The following is an 18,572-nucleotide window of genomic DNA, read 5'->3' on the forward strand; positions in this document are numbered from 1 at the left end:
GAGTGCAAAACCACTTTCATGTGACCTAGCACAAGGATAGAGAGAAGCAGCTCAGCTGGGAGTCACTGGTCCAAAACCAGTTAGGTGTTGTTTTTCTTCACAAATATCTGTACAGTGAGAATGCCATTGGGGTGTAATTGTTTTCTGTTGCTGTCATACTGCAGAACTTGTGTCTGAGGAGCAGCAAAGAGAATTGTTAGATATTGATGGTTCCTCAGAGGTGATGGAGGATGGGATAAGGAAGCTAAATACCATCGGTCATTACGAGGTAAGCGCAGAAGCCAGACCAATGAGTCGAGAAGATGTTTCTCCACAGCTCTCAAGTGTGATCTGCACAGCTTGAAGTCATAGCTGAGCATCACCAACAGAAGGAAAGAATTGTGTGGCACATAACATTCTTGCCAATGAGTCATGTTTTCTGTTACTTCTCAGAGGTTTCCTTGTCGCAGGGTTGCTTGGTTCAAACATACCATGTAAACTGTTACTTCTGTCAAGCATTTCATTTAAAACAGAATCTGATTTCCAGCTGTGAACATTGCCTTGGGTCTTTTTGAGTCTGCTTTTGAGTTTTTGTTGCACCATGAGCAACTGTTTACTTTATCCCACCTCATACTTTGATTATCTGAACAGGCAATATTGATACTTCTGAAATCTCATTGTGAGTCAGAACAAAAAGGATTCATGGCTTTTCTCCCTCTTTTCTTGATACATCCTGTGTCAGTCTCCTTGCCTTTTTCTCTGTCTGTTTCTGCTTCCATCTGCTGTTGCCACTTGTACCATAAGTCTTCCCCTCTGCTTCCAGTTGCACCTGTAAAGCAGTAGTTTGCAATACTGCAATAATCTGTCCATCATTGCAACAACATTCAAAACTCCAACTGGTGGCAGAGCTCTCCTGGGTGTAGCACACTGTGAAAGCATAGCAAGCAGCATTACTTCTCTAGGGAGTTTTCAGTGACACTAGTCAAAATAGAAAGTGAGATGTTGGAGGAAAATGTGTAACAGGTGACTGGCCTCAGGTGATATGGAAGTTCACATGTGATGCTTATAGATGGGTTTTGGAAATGGACATTATCATGCTGAGGACTTTTACAGATCTTTGAAAGTCTGGCTCTTAGCATGTTCATAAATTTTTATTTATTTAGAAGTTTTGCTGCCGTAGGTCTGTGCTGTGCAGCACATTATGGGGCTGAGGAACCTGAGCCAACATGGAACATGTTGCTGTCTGCATGAGTAAATACTGAGCCATCCATAGAGAAACAAGGATTCCTAGCAGGACTTTGTATCCTGGGCAGAGGACAAGGCTGCTTAGATCTGAAGCAAGCTCATCTGGCATCACTTTACAGATTTCTATAGGCATTTGTTGCTCTCCTTACCTCACAGGGGTTAGCAGTGAACCCAGATGTCCTCAGCCCCCATCCAGTGGCTTTTCCTGTGCCTGTCTTGAATCTTGTGTGTAGATGAACGTGTGACTTCCTCCACTCCACTTGCAGAGATTTTGTACAAATTCGGACATTGTAGTGTTGCAGTTTGAGCCTGTGGAGCAAAGGTCAGCGTAGATGTGAATTAGATTAGGTGTTTGAACTTCTGCCTAATGCAGCAGTACCTCCCCTCTTTACCACAGGCAGCTATTGCAGGTGCTCCCTGCTTTTCCCAGCAGCCTTTTGCACCTCTGGAGCTCATGGCATGCTGTGGCACATGGGTGTCAGACATCATGGCAAATAAGTGCTCCATTGGTCTCTGTCATCCCTGAGTATCTTTGTCCCAGCCCTTGTTCTGTCTGGGGTTTCTGCAGGCAAGGGTTTCTTGCAGATGCAAGTTAGGTAGGAGGCTCAGTTGTTTTTGCAAAGCTGTAACTACACTAATTATAGCTTAGCAGCTGCCTTATGGAAATTGTACTGCATGTCTCTTCAGTATTTTAGTTCACATTTTCTGGCACTGACAAAATAATGTACATTTTAGGCAAAAGCTCAGTGGCATTTTAGGCAGTGGCTTACTGGCAAATATTAGCCATTAGCATATCTAGTTTATTTTCTTGTATGCATATTGATGCAAAAAAAAAAAAAAAAAAAAAAAAAAAAAAAAAAAAAAAGTAGGAGTGTCTAGAAAGCAAGAAAAAGGAATGTTGCATACACTCTATGAGGGCAGTAACATTGCCTGAGGAATTCTAACTTATATTTCAACAATGCCTCAAGTTTTGTGGCAAGCCTGAATTTTTCTTTTTGTTTGCCAACCTTAAATGCTAGAAAGTAACCAGATGTTTGAAATTGGGAAGTACCATCAAATCTTTTTAAGACACTGGAGCATGAGGGTTGTGTTGTGAAGGTCCCAGAGTCGCCAATTGATCTTGAAAAAGTAGACTTAGTTTCTACGCTGATTTTTAAAATATGCAAGAACGGTACATTTGCATTTCTGTGTAGTGTTTGTGAAGAGAAAAAACCCCACTATACTGTTAGACTTTCTTATGCCTCTGGCCTGTGTGCTACTTTTGCTCTAATTTTTTGGCTCCTAGGAGGTTTATCGGTATGTTTATTTATGAGGTCTGTACTATCAGTTCCATGAGAATAACCATAAGCCGTGACAAGAAAGTTGCTAATTATCTTGACATCCTATTCCCCACACAAGAAGAGAGATAGACAGTCACTTTCAGATCTGCTGCCCAGTCACAGATCTCTAGTTTCTCAGCTGATAGGAGTATCGCACGTTCCAGGAGCAGGCAGGGCTGAGTATCACACATTCCAGGCACAGGGAGAGAGAGCCCCATAGAGCAAAACTGAATGTGATCCTGGGTGCTCACTGGCAAGGACTGGATTACAGGGAGGACAGGAGGCCTGGGGAACAAGAGGCATAGAGCCACACTGCCATGTGTTCTGTTTCACAAAGTAGATGGATACCATGTTGTCTGGATTGGAAGAGATCTCTCTTCTCCCTGTTTGTCCCCCTTAAAAATGCACGTGACAAAGCAGAGATATTTTGAGGTGTCCATGGGAGCAGCCGACCACAAAAAATTATTTAGACAGCAAAATACAAAAAGAAGGGATTTTTTTAAAATGGTTTTGGTTTTGGTATGTATTTTTTTAATTGGGTCACACACAAAATAACAGCAAGTGTGGCTGCTGCAATAATGATGTAGAAGGGGAAGCATAGCCTACTTGCTGCTAAAAGCATAAATTGTCCCAAAAATAAAACCTAGAGTGCGGGCTTTGGTCATGGCTGCTCTGCAGCAATGCCTCTGATTCTGGAGGGAAGCACAGTTCTCCCTCTGAGCTCTGCCCATCTCCCTCAGGACAGAAGTCAACACAGAGCTACCCTCCTACTTCTTGGGGAGGGAATGGAGGCAGCATGTTGCCCACATTGCTCCAGGAAGGGGCAAGCTGCTGGGTAGCACTGATCCTGTTTATCTGTCTTCAGGGCCAAGTAGGAGGACTGTCTGGGTGTTTGAATCCCCTCACAAGCTAGCCTTAGAGCATATTCCTATTTGTAGTGTGGTTTTCAAGTGTTCTGTGCTATCTAAAATAGTTCTGAAAGTCTGTATGATAGATGGAATCTCTGCAAAAAAATCATAAAATAGATTGCATTTACTTTCCAGGAGCAAATGTAAGTGCAGATTTTTTTGGCACAAGACACAGCTTTTGATAGAGTATCTTTATGTTTAAACTGGTTTCTCACACCAGGCTGGCTGCCAAGGTTTAAAAAACACTTAAATTATTTTGGCAGAGATCCCTTCCTAGAACTGGCCGGTTGTTTTTGTAATTATAGAGGCAAGTACACTAGCACTTGGCAAGACTCAACATTTGATAGCAGAAGCAGTGGTGTAGTTCTCAGTGGGAGCCATTTTTTAGTTACTCTTTGACAATAAAAGCATGGCTTGCCAGTTTGTTTTAAAGATAATGTGTAACATCCTGGCAACACTATAAATTCAGGGAAGGAGGAGGTAGATTTTTCCTAGAAATCCCGGGATGGTAAGATACGGATCTTGATCTTACAGTGTATAAATATTTTGCTCAGTTTGAAAATAGTTCTTGGGAGCACCAGGCTAAACCCTCAAAATGGCCCCTCCACAGGATATGGGTAGAACAGACTGAGCTGAAAGAAAGGGGACCGGAAGAGAATTCACCTTTGTGTGCGCCTCTCTGCCTCACCTTCCCATAAGATCCGATTGCACTGGATGCAGAGAATTTAACCTGAGCAATCTGTAGAAAAATGGATGCAAGAAACAGCACAGAGCAGTACATGAAAATGAAAATGTCCACATATGGGCTGAACCAGAAAAATTGAAGGAAGAGAAAGGTCTTCAAGGCTGGTGCACTGGAATAGGTGCCTTCCCACCTGGCTGGGTAATGCTGACAAAGTTCAGCTACTGCCCGTGCCTGAAAGCCCAGCCCTGGCTGCCTGCTGAAGGCCATGCACACTGTGGTGAGAACAAAGTGGGCTGGGCTGTCCTGTGCTGCCACAGGCTGAGGGACAGAGGAAGTGAAACTGAGGCTTTTGTGAATTTTGTTTCAGGATGATATGTTTGGGTTTTTTTCTTTCAGATTTCAAATGGAGCAACCATTAAAGTCTTCAAAAAGAAGGCAAATACCCGATCAGGTAACAAAGGGACTGCAACCTATCTAAACTTCTTTGCAGAATGGTTGGGAATGCAGAGAATGTGACAGGTTGTATCTTGGTCAATAGGAGTTTGGAGAAATTGGTACTTTGATATAGTTGAGCCAAATGAAGAGCCCTGGCTCTGGGCCTCTGGCAGGCCCAGTGGGCCTAAAAGGAGGAAAGAACGACAGAAGAGCTCACAGTCCTCAGCAAATGATTGCTTAGAGATACAGGCTCATAGGTAGGAAAGCAGGACAGGGAATCCCAGGTGACAAAGAGAGGGAATATGCCTTCATCTCCCTGGTGCCCAGGACTCTGCATCACAGACATAGTGCTGCACTGTCCAGAGACGTGAATGATAAAAACCCCACTGTTTGGTAATTTTCCTTGTTCTCTTGGCTGTGTTTCTCTGAAAGCTTTGACTTGGCTGTCTCAACAGCATGTCAGGAGGTAAAGAGTGCTTACAGGGGGCCAGTTCATCTCACCTAGCTCTGTGATGCAGGTTGCTCCCACCCAGCTTGTTGATAGGGGGAGACCTTTCTGTAGCCCCTATGAAGAAACACACTCCTAACATGTGTTTCCTTATAATCAAAGTTAGGAGAGACATATGCATCTCACTGGGGTGGCCTCTCGCTCAGCAAAACGGAGGTTGTCTGTTCCCAGCCGTTGTGTTCAAGCCTGACCTCAGCCCACTTGCACTCAGCACTCTTAGAGACTTAAACCACTGCAATCATCTCGTCTTGTCCTCCTTTCAGAGGAGCTGTGATTGCTGCCAGCTTACCCCAGCAGCAGATAGGAGGCCTATAGATGAGTAAGACAGTAGCTTAGTGGTCCAAGTGGTCGGCACTAGGGAGGTGCACAGGGTCTGTGCATTTCTCAGAGGGTTCCCCCACACTGCTGGCAAGAAAGGATGACACTGACTGTGCTTGCTTGTCATCCTGGGTGCACCCTGCTGCACGGCCCAGGCCCAGCAGAACTCACAAGCTTGCGGCTGTGTGTTTCATTAATGGCTCTTTGCTTTCTGCCTTTGTTGTTTAGATGTGGACTACTCAGATGAACACTGTCATTTGGTGAGTTGAATCATTACACTGCTAAGTGGTAGATTTAATACTGAGCTGTATTTGGATCTGTGTAATCTCTCAAATCTCTTCATGACAGATTTTACCAGACTCAGAGGCAAACAAAGATGTGAAGGGAGGAGGTCACAAAGGAAAGCAAAAATTCAAAGTGAAAGAAATGTATCTCACAAAACTTCTGTCAACCAAGGTAAACTGTAAAGGCTTTATTTTGGAGGAGGGCTGATGTTGGCTTGGGTAGTTTGGCATAATAGAAACACAAATTAAACCAGAAATTGTGCAGACTTCCTGTGAGTAAATCAAACATTAAATGAAAAGGTTAAATATAAAAATCACTGTGCTAACTATGGGGTATGACCATTTGCCAAGACAGATACATTTCATGTTTTCTAATACCAGTGTTCTAAAATTGTCTGATTACACATAGTATCTCCTCAGTAAGGACAACCTTTTTCTCAGGTAGAAGAAAAAGGGTTGTTATTTAGCTTATGGAAAGTGAGTTACCATAGAGTTCTACAGAGTGAGAATGACCCCCTGTGGAATGACAGCTTTCAGCCAACATCTCCTCACTCTGCTCTAGAGTTTGCCGAGCTTAGAGACAACTTCTAAAGCCTGAATTTCACAAGTTACTGCCCACGAAATGAAATAATCTGTTAGGGTTTCAAATTAGGCATTCTAAATATCTAGATTAATTTTAAAAGCAAGGTCCTTAGGATTTATAATACAACTACCTAATTTATACACTGTACATTGCTTAGGAATAAGCCCAGCTTGCTCCCTCTGGTAACGTCACCTTGTTTCTGACTTACTCAAAACGGTTAGAAAACTCTTTGCAACAGCATATTGCATAAAATATTAATGGATGCACAATACTGAGAGCTGTGCAAGAGGCCTGAAGGGATGATGATTATAGCCTTCTTGCATTTAAAAATCTATCAACCATTATTTAATTAAGTTGTTGATAGCATCTGAAGTAATCAAGGACAGTCCCCAAAATGAGAGTGAAGACTGGTCATTTCTCATTACCTGTGAAAACTAACATGAGCCCTCAGGAAATGCTGGAGTAAATCAGTAATGTCTTATGGTGGAAGACTGAGGTACAGAAGAGAACAGGCTTTTTAGAAACAGTCCTTTTAAAAGGTTTTAAATTAATCATCTCCTTCTCCAAAATAGGACACTGCCCTGAACAACAGAGCTGTGATACCTTCACTGTGAAATTCCTCTCGTGATAGGCGGTGCACTAAAGGAAATTGCATCTCGCCATCTCTCTGCTCCACTCTCTCCCATACACACACACAAACACAATTGCAGAGTTTACCACACGAAATGAACTGGCCAGTATTCATCAAGCCCCTGGGATAAGCTTAAATCCTTCTTGTAGCGAGAAGATTGGGCTGAACTGATCTTCAGAACAGATGTGATGAAAAAAAGCACAAAACAGTGATTTGCTTTGTTTGCCTCTACTTATGAATACTCTGTGATTATGTCAGTGAGTCCAGCAACAACCAAACCTTTCCTTTAATGAGCCAAATATCGTCACTTTTGTATCAGATGTGCCAAGTTTTCAGTTCTCTCTAATATTAGTGCTTTATAGGACCCAAAGCTGTTATTCTAGAATTAGATCAAGTGCCAGAGCCACTGGACTGTGAAGTGTTGATGAGCACATGTGTTGAGCATTTGTCACAGATGGCACCTGGAAGACTAGTGCCCTAGGAAACTGGCTAAACTGCTTTTTCTCAGCTCCCTCTGAATTCCAGTCACAAATTCCAGATGCTTTTAGCAACATTAGCAACAGTATTCCAAGAGTTGATGTTGTCTTTATTAGCCCAAGTGGTTCTTCCCACCTGTGACTGATCACAGAGTTCAATGATTCTTCTATACGCAGAGCAATAGGACATGTGACATATTGCTTGTTGTGGTGTATTGTAGTTTCATTTTTGTTACTTTCTTGTTTGCCAATGACCTATGGCCTTGATGTTTGCCACAAGCATATTGTAATTTCTGTGTGTGGTTGTCTCAGGGCACACACAGCTCCCTGAGGTAAAATATCCTATTCTTGTATAATCATAACAAAATATTAACTTTGTTACTTTTCAGGTGGCAATTCATTCAGTTGTTGAAAAGCTCTTCAGGAGTATTTGGAGTTTACCCAACAATAAGGCACCTGTTGCCATCAAGTACTTTTTTGACTTTTTGGATGCCCAGGCTGAGAGCAAAAAAATTACTGATCCCGATGTGGTCCACATATGGAAAACCAACAGGTATGCCCATGGGATATATGCAGGGGGTGTGTGCTTTCTGAAAATGTAGTTGCAAAAATGGAATGTGTCACATGTGATCAGAAGAATAAGATTTTGGCTTGCCTGGGAATAAGATGTGGTTCGGCTTTGTGGATAGCAGCAACTTTAGTGTATTGATTGAATACAACACAAATCACCACAGCTTCCAGGTCTGTGCAGTCTGCCCACCGACTTCACACTCTGAAAGAAGTAGCTGCAGATTGAGAGCATTATTTGAAGCTGGGTGCCTGACAGATGTGTTTGCTCCATAGCCTTTGTTCCCTGACCCCTTTTTTAGTGTGAAGAAGCAGCCAGGAATGTGCTTTGTTCCATGAGTGCAGTTGCAATTAAGGACCATTTTAAAGCAGTCCTGCTACTTGAGTGGTTGATTTTAAAGATGTTTGTTCTTTCTCCTGACTAGTCTTCCTCTTCGCTTCTGGGTGAACATACTGAAGAATCCCCAGTTTGTCTTTGATATTAAGAAGACTTCACACATAGATGGCTGTTTGTCTGTAATCGCACAAGCTTTCATGGATGCCTTTTCTCTCGCAGAGCAGACACTGGGGAAGGTAATGCTGCCCCTCCAGTCTTCTACTACTTTCTCAATCGATGTCTTTTTCAACTGTATAACGATTAAGATGATGAAATCCTGGATCTGCTGGTACTGGGGGCAGAATTGTCAGGGGCCTAATTAAGCTGGGCTTCCACTCCCCATTGCTCTGTCTCCTGAGACTTTGAAGAATTCACTAGTAGACAGATACAGCTATGAGAATGCCTTATTTATAGCTAACTGCTGCTTGTTTTCTCTGCAATTCAGTTCTACAGGGTGTATGGACAATAGGTGGCAGAAGGTGGAAGTTTTAAGGTTTTAATGAAGCTTTAATGTAGTTTTAAACAAAGGTCTTGAAAGTATTAACATTATTTGATAAGTAGTCCAAATTTTGTCTGCCACACACCAGTGTGCAGAAAACTCACACAGTAACCTACTGGAACCTGAAAGAATACTGAAAGACCTCTGAAGTTTGAAACAGTTCCTTTCACATGTATAAGATGCTCCCTTTTTATATGCAAAATCATTTGCTGGAGCAACAAGTTCAGGAATCTTACATTCCAAAACTCTTTAGTATAGTGTACAGAACTCTGGGGATCAGAAATACTTCATTTTTCCCCAGGGTATTTTCCTTTTCTTTGGACCAAAGCAGAAAGCTTTTGTTCAGGTGCAAAATTTATATAAAAATGGACTAATATCCTATGTGATCTAATCCAACTGCTCATCTGTTTAAGATAAATAGCAAATAATGTGCTTATTTATCTTACTTTAGGAGTGAAGTATCATAAATTAAAGCTAATCACATCACTTCCTTGATGGAAAAACTGCAAATGAGCAGTTGTTAGGTTGTTAGGTTTCTGTGCTTAAAATCCACTGTGCAGAATTGTTGAAACAACAGCTCATTAGCTGTTTCAAAAGGAGTGCTGAAACCTGATAAAGGTTTGCATTGCAGTGAACATCTTGTGACCTTTTAGTATTAAAATATATTTACTTTCATGATTTTTAGGTTTTTATCTTGAAACATCTTTTAGCCATTTAGAAAACAAACATTTAAATTACTTCATCACACACTGGAAACAGTGGTGACAAGATATCACATGGTTGTGTCATTTATTGCCCAGAACTTAAACAGGAAACTACCAGCCCCCACTTTTACGTTCTGAAAATCAAATTTCCAGGTGGAGCTGTGGCTCCTATCACAAGCATCAGCACATATTTCCTCGAATGAGCCTAAAGCTCCCGGGTAGGTCAGTGCTGACATGGATTGTTGAAGTCCTGGGGTGAAAAAAAAATCCCTTTGGCTGTGCATGTCTGGCAGTCAGCTCTCCATGCTCTCAAACCCCAGAGGGAAAGGAGTAGAAGGGACCAAAGAGATGTAGGGGAACGTCTGCTGGGACAGCATCTAACAAGACTCCCTGGTGTGTCACTGCTGAACTTCCCTTTCAGCAGTACTGCTGAATCCTAAATGTAAATAGGGTGTCAGCCTCGGGCTCTTTGGTTCAGCTTTCAGGTCTAGGGAGCTGTAAGGAGGAAGTGAGGAAAAAAAATATGTCTTAGGGACAAAAGGTCATCACTCCTGATGTCAATAGAAATAATTACATGGAAACTGTCATGAAACACAATACAGTATTAGTGAGGTCCTGCCCCTGGTTTTCATCTTTGTTTCATAACCTTGGTTCCTTGCGTATAACCGCAGCAAAGAAAAATGAGTCACACAGACACAATTAGATGCAATTAACTGTGTGGAGGTGGAACCTTAGGAAATCTGTGCTGTGAAAAGTTACAAGGCTTCAATTTTTTTTCGTTTAAGGAAGCACCAACAAATAAACTTCTCTATGCTAAGGACATTCCACTCTACAAGAAGGAGGTGAAAGCATACTACAAAGCCATCAGGGATCTGCCTCCATTGACCACTGCAGAGGTTGAAGAATTTCTAGCTCAGGAATCTAAGGTATGGTTGAGAAGCAGCAACTTCATTTGCTTTCATGTTAAGTTGGTTTTTTTTAAAAGGAGAAGTATCTGACCAGAAATGTTTTCTGTTTTAGAAACATGAAAATGAATTTAATGAGAAAGTGGCCTTGTTTGAAATCTACAAATACATAGTGAAATACCATGATGAGGTAAGCACATCTGCAATTTCTGCTTAATCCCTAATGTGGGGCTGGACACAGTAACCAAGGGCTGGGCTGCTGTGTGACCTCCTGAGTGCCATTTCAGAGGCAGCCCCACCTTAATGCAGCCCAGGCTGCCCCTTCTGCTGATCTGTGAGGGGCTGGAGCAGCACAGCCCCCAGGGTGGCTGGAGCCCCCACTCTCCGAGGGGGCGCAGGCCAAAGGTTTGTCAGTGCACCTTTACTGTCACTGCTGTATTGCAGAGACAATAGCAATAACATTATCCCTGCAGTTTTGAGGGAGTTCCTTTATAGTTGAGGCTTCTTGTTTTACTGTGTTTGCAGAGTCTCTGCAAATGCCTGTCACAACTCCTGTGCATGTGCTCCATTTCCCTGGAGGTTCAGAAATCAGATTAGACTGTAGCACCAGGGTTCTTAATTTAACAGTCAGTGCAAACACCTCAGTGGAGCACACAGCCTTACAGCAAGAGGTGTCTGCTCCTTTCCCATCATAGCCCTCTTAATGCTCTGCTCTAATAGTCTTTCTCTTAAAAAGAAGCAGCTATAGTTTCCAGTCCCTGCTATTACTAACAAAAGAAATCTTTTCTCAGCTGAAAGTACTTAGTCACAGGCTACCTCTAAGCTGCTTTCTAAGAAAATCCTTGTCCTCCACTTTGCCCAATAGGATTCTCCACTCCATTTTGCTCCGCATCCTTAACAGAGGCTGCGTGTGCCTGTGCAGGGACTCAGATAAGAGCCAGCTGGGGTGTGTTGCCTGAAGGCCTCCTTATGCTTCCAGCAGGTTGTCTGGGTTTCCCAGCAACCAGGCCTTTCTCTCTTTCATCCTCAGCAGCACAGCACCAGCACTTGCTGTAGTCATCCAGCTCTCAGTCACCTGTTAGCTGGCTTACCACTTCAGATCTCTAACATCTCAAATTATCTGGATTCAGCATCAAATCTTTGCCTCTTGAAACAAGCTTGGGATGATACTCAAAATGGTATCATCCTTTATTAAGCTCATTAAAATGATTGATACAGGAGAATTCAGTGTAGTCGTTCTAGTCTACATTCCAGTCTACAATTCATTTCTAGTCTTAGTGGCCATTTTTGCTTTTTTGAAGCTAGTACTGGTTAACTTAGCCCATCCTTAGAAGGAAATCTTCCCTCTGCTCTTCCCCTTCTGGCTTTTGACTGGGAGCAGCTATACCTCTTCCATTATTTACTGAGACCTGTCCCTGCATAGTGCTGCCAGCAGAGATTTCAGACAGCAGTAGTGCTTCATTCTATCACCTGGACCAGAGCCAAGTGGGTGAGTTAGAGGAAAAGAGGCAGTTTATTGCCCTCAGCTTATAGGACAGAGGAAGAGAAATAAAATATCACTTGCAAATCTTCTCCAGTGTTAAAACTACTGGCCTTGCCTCACACTCCGAGAGATGAGCATGTGTTGAATTTGTTTTGGGCTTTTTTGCTTGGCTCAGTCATGCTTTTGTGGAAGTGTTGCAAATCCTGTGAGCAGAATGACTTGAAAGGAAAACTACCAAAATAAAGTGTTAAGGTCAGAAAAGAATGTTTACAGATAGGCAGGCACTCAATGGATTTTTCTGTCAGTAGTTGTTAGAGTACAGAAAAGCAGGCTTTAAAAAACAGCAAGTAAAATAAGCATTAAAAATATTATTCTCTCTTTTGCTAATTGTTAACAGATTGTCAGCAAACTCGAGCGAGAACGGGGGTTTGAAGAAGTCCAGAAACAGCTCCAGCAAGTAAAAGCCTTATTTGATGAAAAGAAAAAATGCAAATGGCATTGAGCAGAGCACTGACTCACAGCATCACTGTGGGGGATTTGATATTAGCGCTACTGCTCCCAAAACTGTTTTGACTGACTATATGTACAGGGTTTGAAACGTTTGGACACTCTTCTCCTCTCTGACCATTCCAAGTAATCTACGATTGGGAATGAAATATGGGCAGGGTTACATATTCACACAGGGGCATGTGGAAGTGACCTAATGTTGGTAGGGTCAGCATTTTTAGGTACTTGAACACACGTAACGCTTTGGTTCAAAAATACTGTCTAGTAAGCTTTTTGCTTACTTTAAGGTCATAGGAGATGTGCAAAATACACTGTAAGTTCAGAGTTGCCCACATGAACTTGCAAGTTGCTTACCTCTTTTTTTTAAGAGAAAAAGCTGATATTTCGCCACATCCTTTCAGCAGCTTGGCAAACTGTGAGGGTGAGCTCCAGCTTCAGAATACGGGTCAGCTGCAGTTTCCTTCCTTCCAGTCAAATGTTTGCTAGTTCCTGTTCAGAAAAACAAACGGAAAAAAAAAAAAAAGAAAAAAAAAAGAAAAAATTTAAAAAAAGAAAAAAAAGAAACTCCCCACACCCAAACACATCAAAAAACCCAACACCAACCTGGCACCAAAGTGGCAGTTAGGATAAGTGTGTTTAGCAGAAACAGTGGGTCTGAGGTTGGAAGGCCAAATGACACATGGCAGGACTTACCTTTGTTAGGTTAGAAAGTCCAAAGTGAAGTGAACCACAACCACTGAGGGGAAGAGGTGAGGGGAGGCTTTTGGAAAAGGGCATTCAGCCACCATCAGTCTGTGTTTACATTTTTGACCTTCCATCCTGAAATAAGCTGTGAAGCACTTGTGAGCAGCTTCACAGCTGAAACTGCACTGCATCAGGACACTGTTGTGATTTGATGAAGCAGCTGACACTGGCTACATTTTGGTGCACAAACCTGTATTCAGGTGAACAATCAGCCCATGCATCAATGCTGACACTTCTGGCCAGCCTTGCCACCTGTGTACAAGGGCCTCACAGACCTAAAGCCAGCATGTGGGGGGTCAGGTCAAAGGTTGGTTTAGTAGTATTTAAGAACAGGAAGACTGATGTAATCCCTGACTGTGTTTGAGACACTGATACAAACGTGCTGGGATTGGGGTGGGGAGGGGTAACTGTCTGCCTTAGTCTGGCTGGGGTTTTTTGAAGCTTGGCCACTTTGGAAGGAAGGTGCTCACTGCATTTGAATTGGTAGCTAAAGTGGGCCCAGCTAGAAAACAAGGGCATGGCTGTGCTGCTGGGACGAGGTGCAGTGGCTACTGATCAAAGCCAGAGAGGAGCAGCTGTGGCTCCGGCTCTGCTATGGCACCAGCACAACCCTATGCTCTACTACAGAGCTGGAATGGTTTGTCACCATGGGCTCTGCTTCAGTCACAGGAGGCACATTCTGAGGCTGTCACGTGCCCTTAGATTTGAGGTAAGGCATTCATGACAAGGAAGTACATTTCCATACATTTCTGGAGGATTCCCCATTGGAGGTGAATGGTATAGCGCAGTGGCCCACAGGTGGGAAGAGCTGTCACCTGCCTTGGCCATGGGAAAGGTGCCATGGGCTGCAAATGGCACAGATGGCCTGGGTTTGGAACAGAAAGCCAGTGCTGGGGCTGTGAGCAGCCAGAACCGGCTGCGCAGGGCACCAAGGCAGCAGAGGTCACACAGTGCTCTGTTGGAGGAGCCCCAGAGCTCAGGCATCGGTGCTAATGCTGCCTGCTGTGGTCACAAAGGCAGCTGGCCCCAGGCACAATCCCATGGCCGGCCAGTGCCAGCACACACCGATCACCTGTGGCAGAAGCAAGGTGGGCTGTTAATGTAGAGAAAAGCAAACACAAAAACACGGTCCTGCTGCTCTGCCCCCTCCCTACCCTGTGATTGCACAAGTTGTTCCTCTTGCATACCAGAGAGGGCAGCCACCAACCAACCCATACTGTGATGGCTTTGTTGGGTTTTTTTTTAATTCAAGTCTTACACTTGCTATTAAGTTTACACTTTATACTTGATGGAATGTATGGCTTTGTTCAGGACGCTGCACTACAATGTTGCAGTACTCTCAGCAGTTCTCTGCCTGGCACAATGTATTTTGATAAGTTCAATTTTGATTCGAAAAAAACCCCACCCACCTCTAACCTATCTTGCCCTCTGTCCTAAAGGAGTGGACCATGGTTTGACTAGCACATAAGCTTGGAATACCTGCACATAAGGGCTTGATTTTTATCGTTCTTAATCTAACCTTTGAAAGCAGCATCAAATAAATAGAAAAAGCACAGTAATTGATACTGAAGGAGAGGCAGGAGCGGATTACATTTTCCAGTTAGTTCTCTTCTACTTCAGGTGTTTGCTGTCAGTGCATTCAAATGAACTGTGATAGTTTTGTTCAACAGTAACCTTCTGTACAGGCAGAAAACACAACTCCAACATTTCTGCTTGAAAAGCTGTAAAATATAATCTGTTTGCGTGGGTCTGATCCTGTGAACTTCACTATATGTGTTTATATTGATGAGGAAATGAAAATCAGTCCTATTCTGTATTTGTACTACTGCTTGTTTGCTACAATAGCTTTAATGATTTCTAGAGATTAAGTATGTGTTGAAGCAGGCCCTGTAGCTTTGCCTACAGCCTGGAATAGGATTATTGCCTTTTATTCAAGCCTCCTAAACAGCGTCACTCTGTTAGTAAACCATTTTTAAGTCGTACTGGGACTTTGTAACCCATCAAGTGGATCTCACGAAGTGATGTGAAGTATAATTAAGTGCTTGTGGCTCTTTTGGTAGGTTTGGGTCAGCACACAAAACATTGGCACACCTTCCATATCTGCAATTTGCCATTACTGTTACACAGAGAAAAAGAACCACCTCTGACTCCTTTGGGTATTATGGCAACACAACAGTTCTAAATCGCATCCTCAGCAATGAAAAGCAAACTTCTCTTCAACTTACTTTCCCATGTTTACAGGCAAACTGCTATGGCAAACAGCGTGTTTCTAACACTAGCTTACAGAGCATTATTTTGCAGTCATCTAGTTTGAAGTCAAATCTTACTAATGTGTAAAGTAATTCCTGTTGTACAGAAGTTAATCTGTTGTTTAAAATGAATGGTTAAAAAAAGTGCAAATGACAAATACATGTTGGTGTTTGTATGGGTTTATCTAGAATAAAAGCATTTGGAGGTTAGTTTGATTGTGTACTTCAAAATGGTTACAAGAAAGCAAACACAGCTGATAACAATTCAAGGTCCTGGAAGGAATGGAGTGTAAGTCATGGAGGGGCTTCAAGTGAGAAATAGTGCTGCAGCTCCAGCCCTGTGAGGCTCCAGGACAGAGCCATGCAGGTCAGCACAGCACACTTCCATCACACTGAAATTGGGAAGAAGAGGAACAGGAAGGTACATGCATCTGATGATGCTGGGAAGGGGAGGCACTGGCCTAAACTCCAGCAGCTGCTGAGCAGTGACCTCCTGTAGAGTCTGAGTGGAGAGCGATTCCCTGGCCTGGAGGATTCCCAGCTGCCTTCCCTCCTGTGGGAAGCAGCAACAGGCCAAGGGACAGGCTGGCTGATCGTGCAGTGCCTGCCACACCTCCTCACAGCCTTCAGGATTTGCACTTCAACCGCACTGCTTAAAGGCTCTGAAGGTGATGATAGCTTTAAAAAGCTAAGAATGTTAAAAAGGATGATAACCCAATAATCCTTCTTTCAGGAGAAGGTGCTTAAGGGACAGGAAATACAGGAAAGTTTCACACAAAAAACCCAAGACCAACTGGGAAAGGCAGCCCACAGACCCGGTGCTGACCATCATTCTTCCTCCTGCTATTACCCTTCTTCTGCCTTCCAAGTCTTACCTGGTTTGTATAAACCTCCCTGTCCCCTGACATCAGAGAGCACCTTGCTGACACAGTCACAGCTAGGGACAGACGAAGCTGCTGACAGCTGCTCTTTGCAACCATTCCATGTGGTAGATGCTGGTGACCATCTCATCTGTCAAAGCCGGCTCAGGCACAGAGAGTTACTTTGTACAAGTTCATACTGCAGGAGGCAGCAGAAATAGCTTCTGTTGCTTCTAATAGCTACACTTTTTTCCCAGAGAAGTTTAACGAATTCCCCAAGAATGTGCAGCCCTGGTTTAGGAATGGTGTTCCCCCGTTTAGTTCTCCCACTGACACACTGGAAACCATGCTCTGCTCTCCCACTGCCTCACCTCCCCTGGGGCAGGATGGAGAGGAAAATTGGAGGCAGAAAAGGTAAAGATCATGGGTTGAGACAAGAGCAACGTACTGGAAACAGTAATGAGAGAAGAAAATGATCAGGAACTGCAACAATACTAATGACAGAGGGTAGAAGGGAAGCAGATTCACACGTGGTTGCTCGCTACATGGAGCCTGGCATGCTACATGACCCAGAAGGATGCCCGCCCCCTGATCCTGAAAAATGAGGTGGTGTAGAATAACCCCAGCTCCCAGCCATGGTCCTCCTGGCTACTGCAAAAATTAACCCTGTCCTGGCTGGAACCAAGACAAATCCTTATACTTACACACTATGGAAAATAGAAAATGCAGCCTCTGCAGAGAAGAGTTGAGTCAACGCCAGTGGTCATTCTTTCACTATTCCTACAGTCTAACAGCAATACTCAATAACCTATATCAAAAGACTGCACAGTGTATTCTCACTGTCCTGTATTTTTGTTGTAGTATTTTGAAAACAACAACAGCAACAAACCAAATACAAACAAACAAAACCCAGTTAAAAAAAAAATTCCTGCAGTGCCAGGAAAGATCATCATTATTGGATTATTGGGGAAAAAAATTAAATAATTGATCTTTCACAAAATTCTTTTACTGGACTGATAATGAACTGAAAAAAAAAATCAAATAAATCTATTCAACCTAGAATAAATACTTTTGTTGTAGTTAACAAATTAGAGTAAGAACAAATACAGACTTACATAATGTGAAAGCAATTTGTTATACTAATCTCTGCTATATTAAAAAAACAATTATTGCCTATTCCCATTACAGAAATACAGGAGGCACATTCATTGTCAAGGGTAGCAAATAGAAGTTTTCAGAGCTTTTAAAATTTCATTTTATCCTTCTTAACTGCAGCATCAAAATACCAGTGTAGATATGGATTACAGTATTTTGGTGATCAAAACTGCAACCCAGAGTAGCATACATTAACTTTCACATTGAAGGAGTAAGAGGATATTATCAAGTAAGTGTTAAAGGATTTACAAAAAAAATTGCTTTAAGTTTTTATATTAAATGTCAGTTTTATTTTAAACAACCCAAACCTTGAAAAGCAATTTTCAAAGTTTTTTGTGCTGAGATTATTTAATGTTTTGACTTTATGGAAAAATACTGAAAAACAAACCTTATTGAGAAAGGAGTCTTGGCAATGGTTCACAGAATGGTTTGTGTTGGAAGGGACCAAAGATCATCTGGTTCCAATCCCCCTGCTATGGGAAGGCACACCTTCCACTAGTACAGGTTGCTCAAAGCCCCATCCAACCTGGCCTTGAACACATCCAGGACGGGAGCATCCACAACTTCTCTGCAAAACCTGTTCCACCACCCTCACAGTAAAGGATTTTTTCCTAATATCTAAACTTACCCTTTTTCAGTTTCAAACCATCGTGCCTTGTCCTGGCACTCTCTGGACACAGAAAAAGTCCCTCTCCTTTTTATAGCCCTTTTTAGGTACTGGAAGAATAATGTCTCCCTGAAGTGTCCCTCGCCCTGCTGGCCATGCTGCTTTTGCTGCAGCCCAGGATGTGGTTGGCCTTCAGGGCTGTGAATGCACACTGCTGGCTCTGACCAGCCCTTCATCCATAACTCCCCCATCCTTCTCCATAGGGCTGCTCTCAGTGGCTTCTTTTTCCAGTCTATACTCACATTTGGGATTTTCCCTACCCAGATGCAGCACCTTGCACTTGGACTTGCTGAACTATATAATGTCCCCATGGGCCCACTTCTGGATGACATCCTTCTGTTGTGTTAACTGCAGAGCTCAGCTTCCTGTCATCAGACCTGCTGACGCTGCACTCAATCTTGCTGTCTGTCATTGATGAAGGTACTGAAGAGCTTCAGTCCAAAGAGTGAGCTCTGAGGGACCCCACTCATCACCATCCACTACCT

General features: G+C 43.0%; 1 protein-coding gene across 1 annotated transcript in view; it reads left to right on the forward strand.

Annotated features, from left to right (window-relative positions):
• PLXNC1 (plexin C1) overlaps positions 1-15,615 on the forward strand; it is a 70,527-nt gene extending 54,912 nt beyond the window's left edge. The window contains exons 23-31 of the mRNA XM_066183381.1: positions 165-268; positions 4,533-4,587; positions 5,626-5,657; positions 5,746-5,853; positions 7,761-7,924; positions 8,364-8,511; positions 10,303-10,443; positions 10,538-10,612; positions 12,303-15,615. Coding sequence (XP_066039478.1) covers positions 165-268; positions 4,533-4,587; positions 5,626-5,657; positions 5,746-5,853; positions 7,761-7,924; positions 8,364-8,511; positions 10,303-10,443; positions 10,538-10,612; positions 12,303-12,407 — 932 coding nt within the window. The 3' untranslated portion in view covers positions 12,408-15,615. The remainder of the gene's footprint in view (positions 1-164; positions 269-4,532; positions 4,588-5,625; positions 5,658-5,745; positions 5,854-7,760; positions 7,925-8,363; positions 8,512-10,302; positions 10,444-10,537; positions 10,613-12,302) is intronic.
• Positions 15,616-18,572: the final 2,957 nt, after the last annotated feature.

Source organism: Chamaea fasciata, unplaced genomic scaffold, assembly GCF_029207755.1.
Source record: "Chamaea fasciata isolate MVZ Bird 193981 ecotype frontalis unplaced genomic scaffold, bChaFas1.0.hap1 SCAF_5, whole genome shotgun sequence".
NCBI classification, from domain to species: Eukaryota; Metazoa; Chordata; class Aves; order Passeriformes; family Sylviidae; genus Chamaea; species Chamaea fasciata.